General features: G+C 57.3%; 1 protein-coding gene across 3 annotated transcripts; it reads left to right on the forward strand.

Moving 5' to 3' along the window:
- Positions 1 to 4,562: 4,562 nt before the first annotated feature.
- TPRA1 (transmembrane protein adipocyte associated 1) lies at positions 4,563 to 19,531 on the forward strand. Of its 3 annotated transcripts, XM_030307550.2 has the most exons (13): positions 4,563 to 4,688; positions 4,912 to 5,203; positions 11,947 to 12,421; positions 12,653 to 12,794; positions 12,950 to 13,082; positions 15,775 to 15,861; positions 15,961 to 16,033; positions 16,143 to 16,222; positions 16,812 to 16,922; positions 17,053 to 17,113; positions 17,300 to 17,402; positions 17,526 to 17,606; positions 18,857 to 19,531. In XM_030307550.2, exons 4-13 carry the CDS (start codon positions 12,670 to 12,672, stop codon positions 19,098 to 19,100), a joined length of 1,098 nt encoding a protein of 365 aa, XP_030163410.1. In that variant the 5' UTR covers positions 4,563 to 4,688; positions 4,912 to 5,203; positions 11,947 to 12,421; positions 12,653 to 12,669; the 3' UTR covers positions 19,101 to 19,531. The 3 variants fall into 3 exon arrangements, with proteins under 3 accessions (XP_030163410.1, XP_030163411.1, XP_030163409.1); XM_030307549.2 differs by lacking the exon at positions 11,947 to 12,421 and having other exon boundaries at positions 4,564 to 4,688; XM_030307551.2 differs by lacking the exons at positions 4,912 to 5,203; positions 11,947 to 12,421.
- The last annotated feature ends 628 nt before the right edge of the window (positions 19,532 to 20,159 follow it).

A 20,159-nucleotide genomic window follows, 5' to 3' on the forward strand; every position in this document is an offset into this window, starting at 1 on the left:
GGGAAGCAAAGATACTGAGATGTTCCAGATACAAAGAACGACAACTGTAAATATATAAGAGAGCACGGCGCAGCGGGGATCTCTAGGCATTTCTGTAGTTTCGGTTAAACAGCTTGCGATGCCCAGGAAAGGAGAATCCCTCAGGCTGCTCCTGGGTGGTGGTGGATTGAACCAAACTGGAGACCGTTGCTGCTGTCCTCTCTCCAGTTACAGGCAGCTAGCTCAAGCTAGGGCAGGTCCCTTGGTGAGCGCGGCAGTGAGGAAGCATCTCTGGATGGATCGCAGCGTAGGTGCAGGAGGGATGATGAGGACTGGAAATATGCCAGAGATACTTAGAAGAGAGAATCTATCAGCATTGGGTATTGAGGACAGGCAAAAGGGAGGCATCCTGGATGGCACCAGGATTCTGGCTTAGGAGACTAGGTGGATGATGGCACCACCTCTGAGATGGGGAGCTCAGAGGGAAGACAAATTTGGGGGCAAAGAGGATGTTGGTTTCTGGCTGTGTTGAACATGGTCCCTGAGTGGAGATTTCCAGGAGGTCATCCAATGCTCGGGTCTGGACCTGGAGAGGGAGTTTGGGCCTCAGCTGTAGATTGTCTTGAGAGTGGTTGGACAATCCAGAGAGTGAGCGCAGTGAGAAGACCCAGGCCTGGGACCTGGGAAACACTGACAGTTAGGAGGCACCAACAAAGGACTCTGGGCAGGAGATGGGATGCTGGGAGCTGCTGGGGAAAAGCCAGAGAAGAGATGGTGGATGGGACTGTATTAGTTATCTATCGCCTTATAGCAAATTATCCTGGAATCCAGCAGCTTAAAGCAATGACCGTGTCTAGGGGTCTGGGATCTGGCTGTGGCTTAGCAGGGTGTCTCTGCCTCAAGATCTCTCACAGTGCTGCTGTCAAGGTGCTGGCGGGGGCCTCAGTCTCATCGGAAAGGCTCAGCTTGGGAAGGATCCGCCTCCAAGCTGCCTCATGTTGCAGGAATCAGTTCCTCCCAGACTGTTGGATGAGGACTCGATTTCACACTGGCTGTTGGAGGGGGTCCTCTTACTTCCCTGCCATGTGGGCCTCCCCACAGGACATCTCACAACATGGCAGCTGGCTTTGCTCACAGCAAGTGAACTAGAGGGTATGAGAGGCCATATGAGACATCTGATAAGGAGCCAGCTCATTTCCGATCAAGCTTAGCCTTTTTCCTTTGTCAGCTGGTCACGAGGGACCTCTTGAATAGGTCATAGGTGTGAATGAGGGAGAGGCGCTGGTGTGACGGGGGTGGATGATATGGAGCTACAACATATCGCTTATAATCTGCTGGGCCCACATGAATTTACCACTTAGCGAGCCCGATAGAACCCAGTTCATTAGGGGCAGCTCTGGCCTTATGGTCTCTGATGTCCCCTAGTTCTCTCCAACAGGGTCCGGTAGCCTAGCGGAATTGCTTTTGGAATGTATATATAATTTTCTGCTGTAGGTGGCCTGGCGTTGCTCTAGAACCCTAGGGGTGTACATGATGGATTTCCCACTAGGGCTTGCCATAAACCTCACACAGCATCTTTGTTCACCATCTATGCCTCTAATATTATAGGGTCTGTGAGCCCTGTGGTCCATGGGACAGCTCTTTCCTTTTATGTCATCCAGACATGTATGGGTCAGCGCAGAATTCTCAGGTGTAGAATATACTGCCTCCAGATCCCAAAGAGTGAGTTTTTGCATTGTGTTTCCTTCCCTGCAATGGGGTATTCAAGATGCAGTCGTTTGTCCTTTACTTTGGAAGGGATGTTCTGGTATGCCCCAGACCACTAAACTCCACTGATGTGGCAAGCCCCCACATCTTCCCGGGGTTTATATTCCACCCGATTCGGAAGCACATATGTTTCATCGAGGTCTTCGTTTACTTGTTACTTCTCGTTCAGCCAGCCAGATTAGTAGGATGTCATTGCAATGTTCTGTCAAATGTCCAGATGGCCAGGGCCCTTCGGACCGCATGACAAAGGTGGGAGAGTGACCACTGGCCTGGGGCAAGACCATAAATGTGAATGGCTGTCCTTCCCTGTGAATGTCAATGGTTCCTGATATGAGTGGTCAAATAGAAGGCCAGCCTCTGGGTCCCTGAGGCCGTGCTGATCCACGCTAGCAAGGACACCAGCACGGAAGCTGTAATTGGGGCTACTACTTGGTTGAGTTTGTAGCAATCCACCAGCATTTTCTGTATTTTTTAAAGATCAGACTGATGAATTAAATAGGGATACGATGGGGTCCGTCCCCAACTCCAGATGCTTTAGGTCTCCATGGGTAGCACTAATCTCTGCATTTCCCCTGCCATGTGATATTGTTTTTTTTGTTTTTGTTTTTGTTTTTGTTTTTTTTACTTATTATCTTGGCTAAGCTAGGCGGGTAGGAGGCAAGTTTCAGGGGCTTTCACTTGACCTTCACCTCTGAGAAAACTCTCCTCACACAGACCAAGGAACCAACATGGGCATTCTGCCAACTACTGAGTACGTATATCCCAGAGATCTTTTCAGCCTTCCTGGCTGCTCCTTTGGCCTCAACAGTTATATGACAATTGTACAGACTTTTCTTCTGACAGCAGAGGAGTCATGTTGTTTCTGTTGTTTTGAGATTTCCATTGCTTTCAGGGATCCCCGTTCTGTAGCAGCCATGGCCTAGAGAGGATGACCACCCCTGAGCCCAGTGTAGGACAAGGAACAGAACTTGGGAGTCTGATCTTTGTTAAACTACCACTTCTTGAACTTCGCTAATGCTCCACTCTGTCCTGTATGTAGGGGATACCACAGTGAATAAGATCCTGATTCTGCCCTGAAGAGGAGGGCACGAAACAGATACCCTTGGAAATCCTGCAGAAACATACACGCAAGGCCCCAAACCCAGGGTATAGAATGCAGAATTGTGCGTTGCAATGATAATAGCAAACTGCCTGCCCCGGAAGTCTGTACTGTCTTAAAAAAACACACACACATAAAGATAAAGATGGAGGGTGGTCTTTTAGCCTGGTCACAGATACTCCATTTCTTCTTCCTGGAACATGGTAGGAGGGAAGTTTTCCTGCCCCCTGGAGGTGAGGAGTGGCCTAGGACTTGTTTTAGCTAATTAAACGTGAGCAGTGATGAAGTTCTTTTCTTAGCTTCCTGGCAACTCTAGGAATGGACTGTGACTCCCCGTAGCCCATTCAGGAAGGCAGGCATCAGCTTGGGCACAGCCCCTCCTGGCCAATACAGAAACTGTGCACACTGACCACAGTCCAAGCTGGGAAAGTCCCAGACAAACCGAATCCCAAATGGTCACGAGGTGGTGACTTCCCAACCTTCTCCTGTTTTATTTATTTATTTATTTTTTTAAATTTTTTTCAACGTTTATTTATTTTTTTTGGGACAGAGAGAGACAGAGCATGAACGGGGGAGGGGCAGAGAGAGAGGGAGACACAGAATCGGAAACAGGCTCCAGGCTCTGAGCCATCAGCCCAGAGCCCGACGCGGGGCTCGAACTCACGGACCGCGAGATGGTGACCTGGCTGAAGTCGGACGCTTAACCGACTGCGCCACCCAGGTGCCCCCCTTCTCCTGTTTTAGAAGAACGGGGTCCATCTCATTCCAGCCCAACTGTGAAGTGACTGTCTTATCACTGGGTGTGTGTCCTGAGGTTACCGTGATGAGTGGGTGTCTACAACTTGCACCAGGCACCGAGTCAGCCTCAGGATATTGCAAAGAAAGTGACAAACATGGTTTTGTCCTCATGACATTGACATTCTAGTGGAGGGTGGCTGATGAACTAGGAGGCAAGTAAATGAATATAATCATGTTTGAGAGATGGTGCTTGGAGGGAAATAAAGGGGCATTATGTGAGAGACCGCACAGCTACTTTAGCTAGGGTGTCAAGGAGGTCATGTGACAAGGAGCCAGCCAGACAGGACAGATGCAAAGAGTGGGAGGCAGGGACAAGTTTGGTATATTTAAGGAAGAGAAACAGAAAGCACCGTGGCTTGAACACGCTGAATGAGGAGGGGTTAGGTGGGAAACGGTGACTCAGACGCAGGAGGGGCCAAACCACGCAGGGCCAGCAGAGGAGAGGCAGGAGTGAACACGGCAAAGATGGGGCAATCAGGGAAGGCTTCCCAGAGGAGATTGCCTGAAGACCTGTTGAAGTCAGAGATGAGAGGAGGGGCATTTCAAACCCCGGGCGTCTTGACTTCCTAGTTGTATGGCTCTGGACAAGTTATTTAACGTCTCTAAGCCGCAGGTTCCTCCTCTGAATAGGCGGCTATTAATAACCGCCCTGCAAGGTTGTTGTGAAAATTAGTGCCTGAAACCCGATTGGTGCTCAGTAATGCCAGAGCGCTTTGATGGTGGACGTAGGGGCAGCGTGGCATGCTGTGGAAACGCGTCGTTCCGGGAGAGGGGGAGGGGCTGTCCCTACCCTTCCTTCCCCAGCCAGGTGACCAAAGGTCACCAGGCAAGACTGCCGCTGAGGGGCGCCCGAGGCTGCAGCACGCGAGGGGGAGGTCCACGGAGGCTCCTCCCTGGACGGTCCGGCCGCGTCCGGGCCCCAGAGGAGGAGCACTGGCTGGAGCGAGCGGGTCTGTTGACAGCTGCTGACAGCTGGGGCAGGAGCAGGGGCCAAAGGGGGGCAGCGTCCTCAGTTCTCGGGTCCGCGATCCTGGCAGCCTTCAGGGTGAGATACGTAGCAGCTTCCCTACCCCGAAGCTGCTTCCCTCCCCCGCAATGCCCTCTTGCTGTCTCTTTAAGAGGTCAGCGGGTCGCCCCGCCTCTTAGGGATCTGATTGGCTTCTTCCGCGGCTTGCGCCTTCTTTTTGATGTAACTCCATTTCTATAGGCTTCTGGGGGCTGGGGGCGGGCCTGAGGGCTATAAGTAGGGGCTGTGGTTGTTTTTGCAGTTTTGGCTGAACGAAAAGGACGCGCCTGCCATCTGGTCGCCGCTGCCGGGAAGGGCTGTGTGGTGTCCTGGGGGCCGGTGGGCCCGGCGCGCTGACCGCGTTTCCCCTTTCCCGCTGATTCCCCATTTCCGCGGAGCCGGCTGCCCCCGGCTCTTGCGCGACGTTCCCTGGCCTTGCTGCCTGCCAGGGGCGCTGGAGGCCGGAGTCCCGGGGCCTGGCGGGGTCTGCGCACCCTGCGGTGGTGGATGAGCGGCCCGGGAGGCGGGGGCTGAGCACGGCCCGGGACCCTCAGGTAAGGAGGGGATCCTCTCCTCTTTCCCGCCACACCTGGACGGGGAGCCCCATCGCTGCGCGTCCGGAAGCCCTGCCGCGGGGCTGGGTGCCCCCCTCCCTCTGCTGCGCCTGGGATCGGCGCTCCAGGGACGCCTCCCGGCCTCCGCCGCACCTACAGTCCCTCTCTGTCAGGGAGCTCCCAGAGCCCGGGTGCCCATAGTGACTCCCCGCGACAGCTGCGGGAGAGCGAGGAGCTGATCGGGACCCCCACCCCCATCCCCACAGCTGGACCTGGGGCCCACCTGTCGCCGTTCCTTCCTTTCGGAATGACCCCTTCCCGCTCACGGCACACTCTCAGAGGACCCCCTTGGGGAAGTTTCAGAGGGCCAGGGGCCCCTGGGTGAGGACTCACGGGAAGAGGGGACGGGTAATTGGGAGGCCCGTAGATGGGATGGGGCGGCTGAGCCCTCTGCGAGGGGGAATGAGGACACACAGGGCTGCACAGGCCCGGGGCTGGCCATCGAACAGGGCTGGTGGACCCTGGGGCTTGAGGCTGTGTAGGAGGAGATCTAGGCCAAGTGGCCCCGCATCTGGGCCTGTGTCCCCACCTACAAACAGCGTGACAGGACCTGCTTCCACAGCAGGAGGTGTTGCTTATAAGGCCGGGGCTGCTGTTGCATCAAGGACCGTCTGGGAGGCTCAGAGACCGCTTCCACCGGATCGGGGGGATGGAGGGTGGAGAGCGATTTTGCCTTCTGCCTCTGTAGTGGGGATGAGGCTGTGGGGTCCTCCCAGCGATCCTTCTCCAGCTCCCCAGAAGGGCTTGGCCGCACTCTGCTGGAGATTCATCTGTCCACATTGTAACATTTTGGTGAGAACTTAATTCTGTGCCAGGCGCTATTCTAGGGGATTGGGTCATGAGCTCGCCTGGGATGGGCAGCCAGTAAACACATAAACACGCAGCTGGGGCCACTTCAAATGAAGTGCTGTAAAGAAAACACAGGGCGGGCCAGTCGTGAGAGATGGTTAAGGAGCGCCCTGAGGAAGTGGGCCACGTGAGGAGATGATGCAGGAGAGGAGCAAGCACCAAGGCCCTGAGGTAGGAGGACGCTTAACAGCTTGGAGAACAAGGTGGAAGCCAGGGGCTAGAGAATGGAAGGGAATGAGGCAGAGCAGAAGGCAGGGGTCAGATCAGATTGGGCTTTGACAGATGAGGGAAGGGGCCCAGGGCTTCCCATCCTCCCAGGGGCTCCTGCCTGGGCTGCTGGCAGTGTGTCTCAGACTGGTGTCCACCTCCCCACCCCCAAGGATGAAAGATAAGGGGTTGGCGTCTGTCCTCTGGAGCCTTCTCATTTTGTTTTGGTTCTAGGGTTTAGAAGCTCAGCAATCTGCTAGAGGTCAGAAGCCCCGAGGGGCGTGACAGCAACTATGAGGCATAGCCTCTCTCTTATGCTCGGGGCTCTCTGTCTTCCCTAGAGTTTTCCATCCAGCCCTGGTCAATCCCAATGCACAGATGGGAAAGCTGAGGCCCAGAGAAGGGAAAATCCCATCCAGGGGCTCATAGCAGGTCTGGCACTGCATGACTGGAGCCAGCCTGGCATCCTGCCCCATAGGCTGGCCACAGAGGAAGGGACGGAACTGGAGGCCCAAGTGGTGAGTGGGAAGATGGCCTCTAGAATGTTAACAAGGTCAGGAAAGTCCCTCCCAGGTGGAAGACAAGTCTGTCCCAGTTTCCCTGGGCCTGAGAGGCTTCGGGTTGCCTTAGGCTACTCAAGCATCCCAGAAAGTCCTCTGAGAATTCCCCTCTCTAGTCTGGGCTCCACCCCTACTGCCCCCTGCCCTCAGCCGGCCTTCCCACCGTCTCCTGTCCCACTGTCCCCCATTTCCTGAACCTGCAGTCCCCTTCCTTGTCTGTCACCACCAAGACTTCTGCCTCTGAGGCCAGGAGCTTACCCACGGTAGGGGGAGGAGAATGTAGAGCCAGTGACTCACCCCTCTGTGCCTCTCCTTTCCCCCTCTGTACAATGGGTACAAAGTAGTTCCCTCTCATTTAGGGGCTGCTGTGTTAGTTAAGTGTGTCACCACACGTAAAGTCCTCTGTCTCCAGGTAGTGTGCGTGGTTGTTTCATTTTTTATCATTGCCTCAGTTGATTTGTAAGCTTTGACCCATAGTGGCAATTCTGGTGTGGCCAACAGCCTCATGACCCAGCTGTGGTTCTCTGACCAGCAGCGCCGCAGGGGTTAGCGTTGAGGACTTTCAGCCGGGCCCCGGGCCTGCGGATCAGAACCTGCCTGTGCACAGTGCTCAGGTCTGAGAAGCACAGCTCTAGATGAAGCCTTTCATCTACAGGTGGAGAGATCAATGCCTGGAGAGGGGCCCTTGGCAAGTTGCCACTTGAGGGCCTGGGCACTGGAGACAGATTACGTCGCAGGCGGCTCTCTGGCCCTGAGCTTTGTACGGTGGGGGTAACAGAAGTACTTCCCTTGTAGGGCTGGGAGGGCTCAGCGAGTGTTCTGTGCTGTCGTAGCAGAGTCAGCAGGGGCACTGGTGGGGAGCAGTGGATGTCGTTCTCCTTCATCACCCCACAGCCAGCAGTGCTTACAAAGGGGCCCTTGGACTTGGAACCAAATCCTTCTTTCCTCTACACCCCAAGCCCTCCTCTGGGGGTGTAGGGGGCGGAAAACAACAATTACCTTTATGTTACCTTTTGTAGACCTTTGCTTCTCTGTCCTTGTCTGATCCTCAGCACCTTTGTCGGTGTTATTGTCCCTGTGACGCTCAGAGAGGAGAAACGACTCACGCAGGGTCACGGAGCAAGTACGCAGCAGGGCCAGAAGTGCAACCCGGATCTGCCCAACTCCATAACGTGTGTTAGCCGGAAGTTTTTCAGTAGTACAGGAGAGAAATCAGACTCCACCAGACCTAAGCAGAGAAAGGAATTTGTGGGATTTAAAACTCAAAAGAAAGTCCAGGGGTAGGATGAACTTCAGGTGTGGTCAGATCCAGGGGCTCGCATGAGGTTGTTCTGTCTCCGGGATGTATTTCCATCTGTCTCTCGGCTCTATATTCCTCGAAGTTGGCTTTATTCTCGGGTGGGTATCCATGTGCAGGGTCAAAGTGGGACAGCCCTGGCGTACTGCTTTTAGCAGAAAGCCCATCTGTTCCGAACAACTATAGCAAAAGTCTCAGGGCTGATTCTCATTGGTCGGGGCAGGGGAGCATCCCGACTGGCCGGGCTTAGATCCCGTGCACGTTCCTTGGAGCTGTGGTACAGTCTGCTGTACCCAAACTTCATGGGCAGAGACTGGGGAAGGTGAGGCTCCCCCTTAGGAAAATGGGGCGCTGGACAGGCAAAACCAAGTGACGCTTCCCCCTTCAGACTCTCTATCCGGCCCTCCTGCTCCTTGGCCCTGTTCATCCCCACTGGGGACTAGGATCCCCATCCCTTCACAAGGAACTCTCAGCTTCCCGGCGGCTGCTGGGAGCTTGGCCTGCTCTCCCAGGCCTGCCCCTCCTGGGGCTGCTTGACACTCTGTCCTAGGCCAGAGCTGGTATCAGGCTGCTGGGACGCGGAGGGGGGCTGCAGAATCTCTCTCCTTCAACTCCAGTCACTTAAAAGTCATCATCTCAGGTCACGAGAAGTCTTGAGGGGGCCGGCACACCCCCTGCCAGCATTAACCTCCCCGTGTTCAGCATGGCTGCAGTTCAGACGTCATACCCTCAACAGCCACATGTGGGTGCAAACAAGGGGCTTTCCTCCTTCAAAGTATCGGGTGCTCAGGAATGAAAACGTTTCTTGGGAGACTTCCCCCAAGAAGTCTCACATGCCCTGGCCTGAACTGGCCACCAACAAGGAGAACACCCTTCTTGACTTTGACCAGAGCCTCCCTTCGGGGCACTGTTGGCAAAGGTGAGGACGATTATCCATTTGGTGGACCGTCCCCCATGTTGCGGGACATTGGCAGCCTTGGCCCCTGTCTATAAAAACATCATAGCACCCTGCCCCCGCAGTCCCTGTGTCAAACTGGAGCACCCCTGCACACGGCCCAAGTGCCTGGTCCTGTTCCACACTGCCCCGACCCCAAAGCCACTAGCCAGTAGTAATTAGTTCAGCTTGTGGCCCGGGAGAGGGGTCCCTGCCTGTTCAGCAGGGCATCATGGAGGGGGCCTGGACGAGAACAGCACTTTGTCAGCTAGGGACAAGGGAGCAGTGTTTGGTGGGGCCACATTAACAGCATATCCAGTGGCTCAGGCCAGAAGCCACCACATCCTTCCTGTCTTCCCTCGTTCCCTCCATGTGTCCGTGGGGAGGTCAGGTCGGCCAACCCTCCCGAAGGTATCCCAAATTCCTCCACTCCACCCTCACTGCAGCCACGCCCTCCTGCCTGCACTGGTACAGGGGCTCCACTCTGCCCCCGCTCCAGTCCGTTTTCCACGGCAGCCTGAGTGGAAAGGGGATCCTGTCCCCTGCCTTCGTGACATGCTTCTCATTGCATTTAGAATGAAATCGCATTGCATGTGGTCATATGGCCCCCAGTGACCTGGCCCTGCCAGCCTTTCTGATCACCTCCAGCCACACTGGCCTGCTTTTTGCCCTTTGAACAGGCCAGGCCTGTTTGTATCTCACGGCGTTTCCATTCATTGTTCTCTCGCAGATATGCTCTCTGTCCAGATTTTTCCAAGTCTGCCTGCTTCTCGATTAGTTAGATCTAGTGCAGAAGGCACTGGGTTGTCTGATGACCCAGTCCAAAGCAGTACCTCTTTATATTCATTGGGATTCTGCCTTAGCTGTTGAAACAAAGGTCGAGACAACAAGATAGAAGATTATTCCTGCATGTCGCGTGACAGTCTGCGTGCAAGCCGTTCAGGATATGCATGGAGGCCTATTGGGTGTGGGACCCAGATGCTTTTTCTTACTGCTCTCTCCTCAAGCCATGGCTTCCGTCTCGTGGTGTAAGATGGCTGCTGTTGCTCCTGCCACCACATCCCTATTTCAGGCAGTGGGAAAGGAGAAGTGCATGGCCTGAAATTGACAAACTCATTAAATTAACTGTTCATTTACAATTGGATAAAAGTTGATCGAGGGGCCATAGCCAGTGGCAAGGGAAGCTTAGAAAATAGCCATTGTTCTGGGCAGCCTTGTGTGAGCTATGGGCTCCAGTGCTAAAGGGAAGGGTGGATGCTGGGGACCCTGGTAGTCTCTACTGTGTTACCCGTTGTTCCATTCCACTCCTCCGTTTTCTTCTCTGAGCCTTTATCTCTAGGAGAAGTTTGCTTCGTAACGCAGTTTTCATGCTGGCTGGCTGCCTCCCCTCCTAGAACAAAGGGGAAGTGTGGCCCAACACCCAGATTCCTCCCTGGCTCGCGGTAGGTGCTGCTGCTGCGGGCGGAAAATGCACGAAGAACGCACCCTTTCTTTGGACCTACTGTGTGTCGGGCATATGTTTGCCCTGTTGGTTTGGCCTCGAGTTGCCAATGGGGATGTGATCCACAGGCAGCGAGTGGCCTGTTGGAGAGAGGGATGGAGGAGGATGGTCTCAGCCCACCTGCCTCAGTCTCCTCTCCCTTTCAGCCAGAGGCAGTGCTCCCGTTTCATGGCCTGGATAGGTAGCAGGGATGTCCCTGTATCCCCTCCAGCCCTTTCCTTTGGCCCGTCGTTCAGGGGCCACCGATCCTTGCTAACAGGGTGCTGAGCGTCCTGGGCTGCCCCTGGCTGAGTGTGAGATCTGCACTCTCGGGGTGGAAACAGAATGCATCTTTCTAATTTTTTAAAACTTACTGACGTGTAACCCGTGCAGAAAAGCACACAGATCCTAGATGCGACTCAGTGGATTCTGACAGGGTGAACACGCCTGTGTACACGCCCCCCCCCCCCCCCCCCCCCCCCCCCCCGATCAAGCGCTGGAAGCTGGTGTTCCTCCCCCAACCACTACGCCCTCCGTCCTCCACAAAGGTGACCCTCGCCTAGATCTTTGCATAGGGTCAGGCAGCAGCATATCCACTCTTGTGGCTGGCTCTGCTCAGCACCGTATCTGTGAGGCCCTTTCGTGTTACTGCTGGTAACAGTAGTTTCTCTTTCTGTTCCGCTGCTTATACCGACGCCGCCATATACGTGTGCCCGCTGCTGATGGTGGGCATTTGGGCTGTTGCTAGCCTGGGGCTATTATAAATGTACCCAGAAGTGGAGACGCCAGGCCATCAGGCCCTGTGTGTTCAAGTATTCGTTTTCATGCTGGCATCTGTTACGTCCTGGTGCCCGGGCCACACACACCTCGCTCACATGCCCTGGGCCCCCTGAGCTCCCTGAGGAAATCCCTGCTGCCAACAGTGTGGGCCCAGCCCCTCTGCTCCTGTCCCTGAGAGCCCAGTGACCTGGGAGCCTGCTTTGTCCAGGACAGTTCCCAGGGTTCCCGGCCACCGGCTGGACTCTTTTTCTTTTCTTCTTCTTCTTTTTTTTTTAATGTTTCTTTTTACCTATTTATTCATTTTTGAGGGAGAAAGAGAGAGAGAGAGCACGAGCAGGGGAGGGGAAAAGAGAGAGGGAGCCAGAGGATCCAAAGTGGGCTCTGCGCTGACAGCAGCGAGCCCGATGCAGGGCTCAAACTCAAGAACCATGAAATTATGACCTGAGCTGCAGTCGGACCTCAACCGACAGAGCCACCCAGGCACCTCCAGGCTGGGGTCTTAAGCTGTCATTGGGAGATGCTTGTCTGCGGGCCCACCTGCCGACTCTACAGCAGCCCCCGTTCCTGCCTTTGCAGACACAGCGCCCTCTGCAGGACATCTCCTTCCCTCCCTTCTCCACTTGGACACCTGTGCAGCTTCCAGGCACAATGCACGTCCCCCCAGATTTGCATCTGCCTTTCCAGGGTGGCAGCAGAGGCTGATGAGGGCCGTGGGCCACCTGAGGTGTGCCTGATGCCCCACTCTGGCGCCTGGTGGCCGTGTGATTGCCTTGAAGTCGGCTCTGCATCTGCGTGCAGGGAGGAAGTGCAGCTCGCGGACTCTGGGGACTGCACGTGTGTGGGTCGTAGGAGGCGCCTGGCACCACTTAGCCTCCCGGGGTGGATGCCGTCAGTCATTACCGCATTGCAAGGGCAGGACGAAGCAGGCACAGAGGGGCCAAGAACTCTGGCTCCTAGCCCCTCTGTTCTCTGTCTGTCCCCGGGGCCCCCGGGACTGGCGGGATGAACTGAGGTCGTGCCGAGTAGCTTGCGCTGCTGTGCCAGGCTCACGGTAAGGCTCCATCAGTGGGGTGGCATTTACTGTTGGGGTCACCGGGCCCCTGTCTGGGGGTTGTGCTCTGGCACGCGCAGGAGCCACAGCCCGCCCTCCCCCTGCTGGGTGGGGGAGCTGTCCGCAGGCCCACTGTAGGCGGCCCTCTTGGGTTCCACTGGGAACCTGAGACCAGAGACCCCGGGCCACGCAGCTCCTGCGCTGCTCACGCTGGGGCTCTCGCTCCCGCAGGGCCAGCTGCTGGCGGGATGGACGCCCTGGAGGAGGTGTTTCGGGCCAATGGGAGCACAGCCCCGCCCCCGCCCGTGGCGCCCAACATCAGCGTGCCACATCGCTGTCTGCTGCTGCTCTATGAGGATATTGGCACCTCCAGGTGAGGCAGCCGTGGCCCTGCCGGGCCGACTGGCTGCGTGTGAGTGGGTTTCCCCCGTGTGTGCGGGGGTGTGTGCGTGTGCATGACGGGCTGCGGAGGGGGACGGGTGCAGACAGAGCCTTGCCAGTCAGCTGGCTTCTCTGCCCGTCTGCTAGGGTCCGGTACTGGGACGTCTTGCTGCTCGTCCCCAATGTGCTTTTCTTCATCTTCCTGCTTTGGAAGCTTCCGTTCGCTCGGGCCAAGATCCGCGTCACCTCCAGCCCCATTTTTATCACCTTCTATATCCTGGTGAGTTCAGTCCAACTCCAACTGGCATAAGTGCAAAAGGGAATTCTCAACTGCCTCTGTAATGAAAGCCAGCTTCAGATGAGGCTGGATCCAGAGGATTAACGGATGTCATCAGGACTCTGTTTCTTTGCATCTCTGCCCTCCTCTGGCCTTATCTCAGATGGGCTCTCCCTGCCTGGTGTCAGAGATAGCCAAGAGCAGCCATGAGCTAACATCCTGCCTCCCTGCCAATGCCAGCGGAAGAGGACTTCTTTACTGGCGGTGCGAGTATGGACCTGAAATTCCCTCTGACCGGCCCACCTTGGGTCCCCGTTTGTCCCCGAGCCAATCACTGTGACTAGCAGGGAAAGGGGCACTTTGGCGCTGGGGTGTGGGGTCCACTCAGCCAGACTATGTGGACTGAAGAGGGTGGTGGTCCCTGAAAGAAAAGTGGGGAATCATTAGAGGGAAGGGGGATAGATACTGGCTGGGGGGGAAAATGCCCACGGCCCCCCCCCCATCTGTCCGTCTGTCCATCCAGCCATCCACACACTCTTTGAGACCTCTTTGGAACCTCTTCCTGCCTGTTGGGCAAACCTGAATTCTCCTCAGTCAGTGCTCTTGGTGTGGGCCTTCTCGGGAGAGGTAGCAGGGCTGTGGTTGAGAAGGTGGGCCCCAGGTGTGGCTTCCAGGTGAGGGCTCCAGGTGTGGGGCCATCCAGCTGCATCCTTCAGAGCTCAGGCCTGACTGGCTGGAATCCTCCCCTCTCTCGGCCTCTTAGCTACCACTGCCTGAGAGCTGAATGGCTCTCTGGTCCCCCTCTTTGTGGCCTGGCTCAGAGCTTCCCAGGCAGGGGAGTTGTCAGAGCTTCCCAGGCAGGGGAGTTGTCAGGGGAGGCTGTGTGGAACCCTGGAGGCCGTTGGTGGAGGCCCCAGGGGTCGCTGGCTGACTGGAGCCCCCTCCTCTGTGAGGCAGTGGTGGGCGTTGAAGCCTGCTCTCTTCTGTCTCCCGCTGCCTCTCTGACTCATTACAGAGATGAGTATTTATTCCACAGATAAAGCATTTATTTAAAGCATCACTTACCGATGCCCTCTCTGGGGGAGCAGGCAGGGAGAAGCGACCCAAGGCCAATGCCCAGGAACACGACGCAGGGACAGGGGACTCAGCACTGCCCTCTTATTCCTGGGGACTCTGTTCTAGAAAGCTCAGGAGACAGCGGTGAGGGCTGACTCAGGCTATCTCCACACCCCAGCTGTGCTGAATGACCTTGGACTGGTGGCTTGGCCTCTCTGTGCCTCAGTGCCCCCCTTCTCACGTCACGTGCACTGGGTCTGCTTTACCCTGGGGCGCTCCTGTGATCTTGGGGTCAGCCTCCCCAGGAGGCTGACACGGTTTTTGTGGCACAGAGGACAGACTGTTGTGTGTGTCTGGATTCTTCTTTTTCTTACATTTGTTTATTTTGAGAGAGAGAGAGCACGCGCATGGCAGGAAGTGAGGAGGGGCAGAGAGAAAGGGAGAGAGAATCCCAAGCAGGCTCCTCGCTGTCAGCACAGAGCCAGTCTTGGGACTCAACCCCACAACCGCGAGGTCATGACCTGAGCTAAAACCATGATTGTGACGCTTAACTGACGGGGCCACTCAGGCGGCCCTGTACCTGGACTCTCCTGTTTGTATGTATCCCAGAAAACCAAAATTAAATTCATAGAAGCTGGAGGGAACATATTGACTGAGAAACTGACAAGTCCCAGGGCTTCAGGCATGGCTAAATTCAGGGGCTCGGCAATGCCGTGGGGGCACAGTCTCTGTCTCCCTGTCAGCTTGGGTCTCTCTGATGGCCTTGCCTCTAGCAGTCTCGCCCTCCTGGAGCCAGGCAGCCTGGCAAGTCCAGGCTGGCGCGCTCTTCAGCTTCCTTTCGTAGTGGCTGCACCTGCTGTCCTGGGTGTGCCTTTCACTAGACTCCCTTGGGATCCCCCGCCATCCCCAAATCAGGGAATGCCATAGGCTGAATGCCCAGCCCTGTGCTACAGGCCAGCCCCTGAAGCCAGGCATGGTGGGGTCAGCACCCCCCCCCCCCCCCACCATGCGAGCAGCAGGGAGAGGGAGGAGGCTGTTGCCAGAAGAAGCGAGTGGACACCGGGGTGACAAAATCCAGGCACTTTTGCACCGCCTGCTGGTGCAGTAGCCCTCCCCAGGGTCTTTGATGTCTCTTCCCTGCACCCTCCCATCCCCCGTGTCTTGGAAATAAAACCGCTAATATGACAGTGCTAGCGCCCGACGTGCACCTCGCCTTCACTGGGTGCCACGCATGCTTCTGCTACATGTACTTACCCATTTGCCCCTGCCAGCCATCAAATGCAGTGCATGCTAGTTTTACCCCATTTCATAGATAAGGAAACTGAGGCACGGAGGTGCACTTCCTGGCCCGAGGTCACAGAGGCAGGAGGCAGCGGGGACCCACCATGTCACCCCTAAGAATGTCACCATTCTCAGGCTGCCAGTGTAGCCAGGAAACTGAGGCCGGAGAGGGAACTGTCACCAGCAGCGGAGGATCTCACCACCCCCCTACATCCCACCCCCGACTCTTAGCGTAGAATCCTTCTGTTCTCGAAGAATCAGAGGCTCCTGCAGAGGCGGGATGTGGGTTTGCAGTCCCGCTGTTCCCAGACGCCTCGTTCCCTGACCCCTTAATGGCATCCCCGCTCTTGCCCACCAGGTGTTCGTAGTGGCGCTGGTGGGCATCGCCCGGGCCGTGGTGTCCATGACGGTCAGCACCTCGGACGCTGCCACCGTTGCTGATAAGGTGGGGCCGGGCCTGCTGACAAGGGTGGGGGGATGTTGGGCACTGGGGAGAGGGGTGACTGGGCCCCCCAGGCTGACAGTCTGCCCACTCTGTGTCCAGATCCTGTGGGAGATTACCCGCTTCTTCCTGTTGGCCATCGAGCTGAGTGTGGTCATCCTGGGCCTTGCCTTTGGTGCGTGTGCGGCTGGGGCCAGTGCTCTCCCTGTCCCTCCCTAGCGGGCACCGACCCCACCACGGCCACCTGGCTGGCTCCCCCTGACCGACCAGCATGTTTCTTCCAGGTCACCTGGAGAGTAAGTCAAGCATCAAGCGGGTGCTGGCCATCACCACAGTGCTGTCCCTGGCCTACTCTGTCACCCAGGTAAGAGGGGAGGTGGGGCAGGTACAGCTATGAGGGCTCCCTGGAGGAGGCCAGGGGTCACTGAGGGCCGCATATCCACTGCTTCCTGATTCTGGGTCAGGGTTTGAATGTTTATCAGGTGCAGTGTTCTCAAACTTTAAATGCGCCCCAGGAATTACTTGGGGTGCTTGTTAACAAGGCAGGTTTTACCCCCCCCCCCCCATTCTAATCCAATAGGTTGGGGTGGGGGCAGGGAGGAGGCCCAGAACTTGCTGTTTTAAGAAGCAGCCCGGGTAGGGAAAATACGGGTTTGCAGACCACCCTGAGAGCTGTCCATCTAGAGACTCCTTCCTTAGATCTGGTGGGGGCTGCCTTTTGCCCAGTTCTGTCCCCTGCCCCATGGCTGGGCCTATTCTGGGTGGTGGAGCGAGGCGGGCAGGGGGCAGGGCGAGGCCAGAGAGCAGTCTGGAGTGGGGATCTCTGATGGCCAAGCTGGGGAGCTGGGCTTGGGGTGGTGGAGAGATCCGGGTGCTTTGTATGAGGGAGCTCCCAGGGAGGGGGCTTTCCAGGTGGGCAGGAGACCGAGATCCTCCCCCGCCTGCCCCTGCAGGGGACACTGGAGATCCTGTACCCTGATGCCCACCTGTCGGCTGAGGACTTCAACATCTATGGGCATGGGGGCCGCCAGTTCTGGCTGGTCAGCTCCTGCTTCTTCTTCCTGGTGAGGCCGAGGGTGCCCTCCCCCCTTCTGGGCACCTTGGGGGTGGCCCCGAGGAGCCTCAGAGCATGAGACTGGATGCCTTGGTACTGGTGTCCCCAGCATCCTTCTCAGCCCTGCTCTGTCACCACAGGTCTACTCTCTGGTGGTCGTGCTCCCCAAGACCCCGCTGAAGGAGCGCATCTCCCTACCTTGTAAGCAGCTGGTGGGTGGCTCTGGGATAGGGCTGGGTCCCTGGGGGGTGGGGCGTTGACTCTTTTCCCGGAGAGCCGTGGGTGCCAGGGAGGGAGTCCTCCTGGGGGCCCAGAGGGGTCTCCGGTGACACGCTGGGAATGAAGGGTGGAGGCAAGGGCAGGACCTCACGGTCCCCAACCCCCCAGCACGGAGGAGCTTCTACGTGTATGCGGGCATCCTGGCGCTGCTCAACCTGCTGCAGGGGCTGGGAAGCGCGCTGCTCTGCGCCGACATCATCGAGGGGCTCTGGTAGGTGGGGCGGGGTTCAGGGTGTCTACTGGCCCGGCTGTGGGGGCGGTGGGCAGGGGGAGGCCAAGCCGAGGCCCCACCCAGAGGAGGCCCCTCCCTGACCCGCTCCTCCTGCCCCCCCAGCTGTGTAGATGCCACCACATTTCTCTACTTCAGCTTCTTTGCGCCCCTCATCTACGTGGCCTTCCTCCGGGGCTTCTTTGGGTGAGTCTTCCCACCCACCCGGGGGGGGGGGTGGTGGTGGGGGGGTGTGGGCCCCGAGGGGTAGGCGGTGGCCTGCCTGCTTGCCACCCCGCCTCTGGTGGTTTGAGGGTCGTGAGCTCCGCCTCGTGGCTGCCGGCGGAACTGCGCCTCCAGCTTCCTGCGCCTGCGCATCCGCAGCTGCGGGGTCCTGAGCGTCCCTTGGCCCGGCGCAGGCTCGGATACCAGGAAGGCGATGCTGATGAAGGGTGTATGTATATTCCCACACGTGCTTACACGCACGCATATACATTCGCACATTATATATGTATACACATTACACGTTATATATACAACACACACAGACATACACACTTTCCCCGCAGGAGAGTGGCTCTGCGCTGTTCTACACTTGCTGCTTTTCGTTCTACGGTAGATTAGCTAATTCTTTTAGCAAGCATTCACTGAATACCTACTCCGTGTCCCGCACCACTGCAGCCGCCAGACACCGCAGGGGACAAAGGAGACACAAGTCACCATGCTCCTGGATTCAAGCTGGGAGTGGCTGGGGAGAGGAGCAGGCCTGGGGGAAGCCGGCCTGTAGTGCAGCGTAGGGTGGGTGCACTTTGGTGCACGTGGCAGGGAGACAGGATGCTAAGGACACGTGGGATGGAGGCTTGGACCCTGGGCCTCTATTGTGGCAGGAGTGCTGGCGTTTTGCCCCCCACCCCCACCTGCCACCTCACCCTCCCCCACCTGCTGGGTTTGAGGAGGTGGGGGCATCAGAGGTGGGGTGAGAGGGGCTGGATTGGACCCCAGCCCAACCCTGATCCGTGTGGGACCTTGCACGTGTATTTATTTCCCTGGCCTCAGGCTCCTTTTTGCAAATCGGGTGCAGTGCTTCCCCATCAGTGTTATCTCAATGCTGGAGGGACCGGGTAAATGCAAAGTGAGAGGTTATAAAGCTGCAAGGGTGGAGGTCACAGCTGGTGTTTGCGGAGCACCTCAGGGCCGGAATTTACTTCCATTTACCCTCTTGAGCTCAGAGTTGTACAGAAACAGGCGCAGAAGTCCTTGCCCAAGCTCACATACGGGCTGAGTTTTAAAACAAGTCCCATTGGACTCCAGAGTCCAAGCCTTGGGGACCTCCCAGGGTGGCAGTTAGGCAGCCATTCGTGCGTCTCATTCCCTGGCCGAAGGCCTTATTGCCCAGAAAAGGAAGCCTTTCTTGACCCTCCGGTGGAGCTTCCCTGTCTCTCTGTCCTCCCCACCAGCTCGGAGCCCAAGATCCTCTTCTCCTACAAATGCCAAGTGGACGAGACTGAGGAACCAGACGTGCACCTGCCCCAGCCTTACGCGGTGGCCCGGCGAGAGGGACCGGAGGCGGCAGGGGCCGCGAGTACACAGTTCGACTCGGCTGGAGGGGTGGCCTACCTGGACGACATCGCCTCCATGCCCTGCCACACTGGCAGCATCAACAGCACAGACAGTGAGCGCTGGAAGGCTATCAACGCCTGAGTGTGGCCACCCTGGCAGGAAGGCCTGCTGGGGCCTGCAGAGGGCAGACTGGAGAGAAGGCCAGGGCGCGCAAAGCCCCTGGTGGAGGGGGACGAGGTCACAGGACCTTCTGTGGGCGGCAGCCCCGTGCGGGCCCTGTCCTGCCCTCTGCGTTGCCTGTGGCCACCTCTGCTCTAGCTGGGGGCCGCCTCCCCCTTCCACCTGCCCTCACCCTGCTCAGAGACATGGCCCAGACTCTGATCTCCCAGGGCCTGCTGAGGGCGTCTCCTTTCTCCAAAGCCTGCGCACCCGGGACCGGTCTGGCCTTCCTCGTCCCTTCCAAAGTCCCCTCCCCGTGGCACTTTGGCCTCTTCAGAGCCCACTCTGGCAGGTGGGCTGAAGTGTGGATATTTTCTTGATCTATTTTTTAATAAAAAACAAAAGGAGCAGAAGGTGTAGCTGTGGAGGTTCTGCCGGAGCGCCGGGGCCAGGGCGAGAACCCGCGACGTACAGAGGTCCTGGCAGGTCCTGTGTCCCCAGCCCTGGGAGGCTCTGGGCCCCTTCGTTTGCTCAGCCAAGGAACACTGGCCAGTGCACAGGCTGGCTGCTGGGGACATGGAGGGAAATCGGATCCCAGGGCTCCCTGCCCCAGGCCCCTTTTTGAGCAGAGGAGACGCACGTGAAAAGAGAATCATGGTTCTGTGAGCTGTTGTCTCCCTACCCTGTTGGGGAGCCCGGGGTTTGGGATGAGCCCTGCGGGCCCCATCCTTTCTCTGCTCCTTCTGCTCCGCCATCTTGGACAGGCCGCTTCTCCTCCCCCAGCTCCCGTTCGGCATCTGGAAAATGGGGATTAGAAGGCCTGTCTTCGAGGGGCTCTTGTAAGGGTTAGGAAACAGTAGGCGTGCACGGCTGGCAGATGGTTATGGGGCAGTAGTGACAACTGGATTGTTTTTAGCCCCTAGAACAGTGCTTGCCACGTAACAGGTGCTCCGAAGGTAGGATGGCAGGGAGTTGATGGGATACGCTGAAAAGGGGCCAGAATAAAGCAACCTGTGAATAAGAGAGAGGTGCCGGTGTCCG

This window comes from Lynx canadensis, chromosome A2 (genome assembly GCF_007474595.2).
Source record: "Lynx canadensis isolate LIC74 chromosome A2, mLynCan4.pri.v2, whole genome shotgun sequence".
NCBI classification, from domain to species: Eukaryota; Metazoa; Chordata; class Mammalia; order Carnivora; family Felidae; genus Lynx; species Lynx canadensis.

Bases quoted from the DNA above. Each gene is read 5' to 3' on its own strand.
- TPRA1 (XM_030307550.2), top strand. From the start codon at position 12,670: ATGGACGCCCTGGAGGAGGTGTTTCGGGCCAATGGGAGCACAGCCCCG. The intron at 17,114-17,299 runs GTAAGCAGCTGG...CCAACCCCCCAG, and splicing joins GGAGCGCATCTCCCTACCTT to CACGGAGGAGCTTCTACGTG. The intron at 17,607-18,856 runs GTGAGTCTTCCC...CCTCCCCACCAG, and splicing joins TTCCTCCGGGGCTTCTTTGG to CTCGGAGCCCAAGATCCTCT.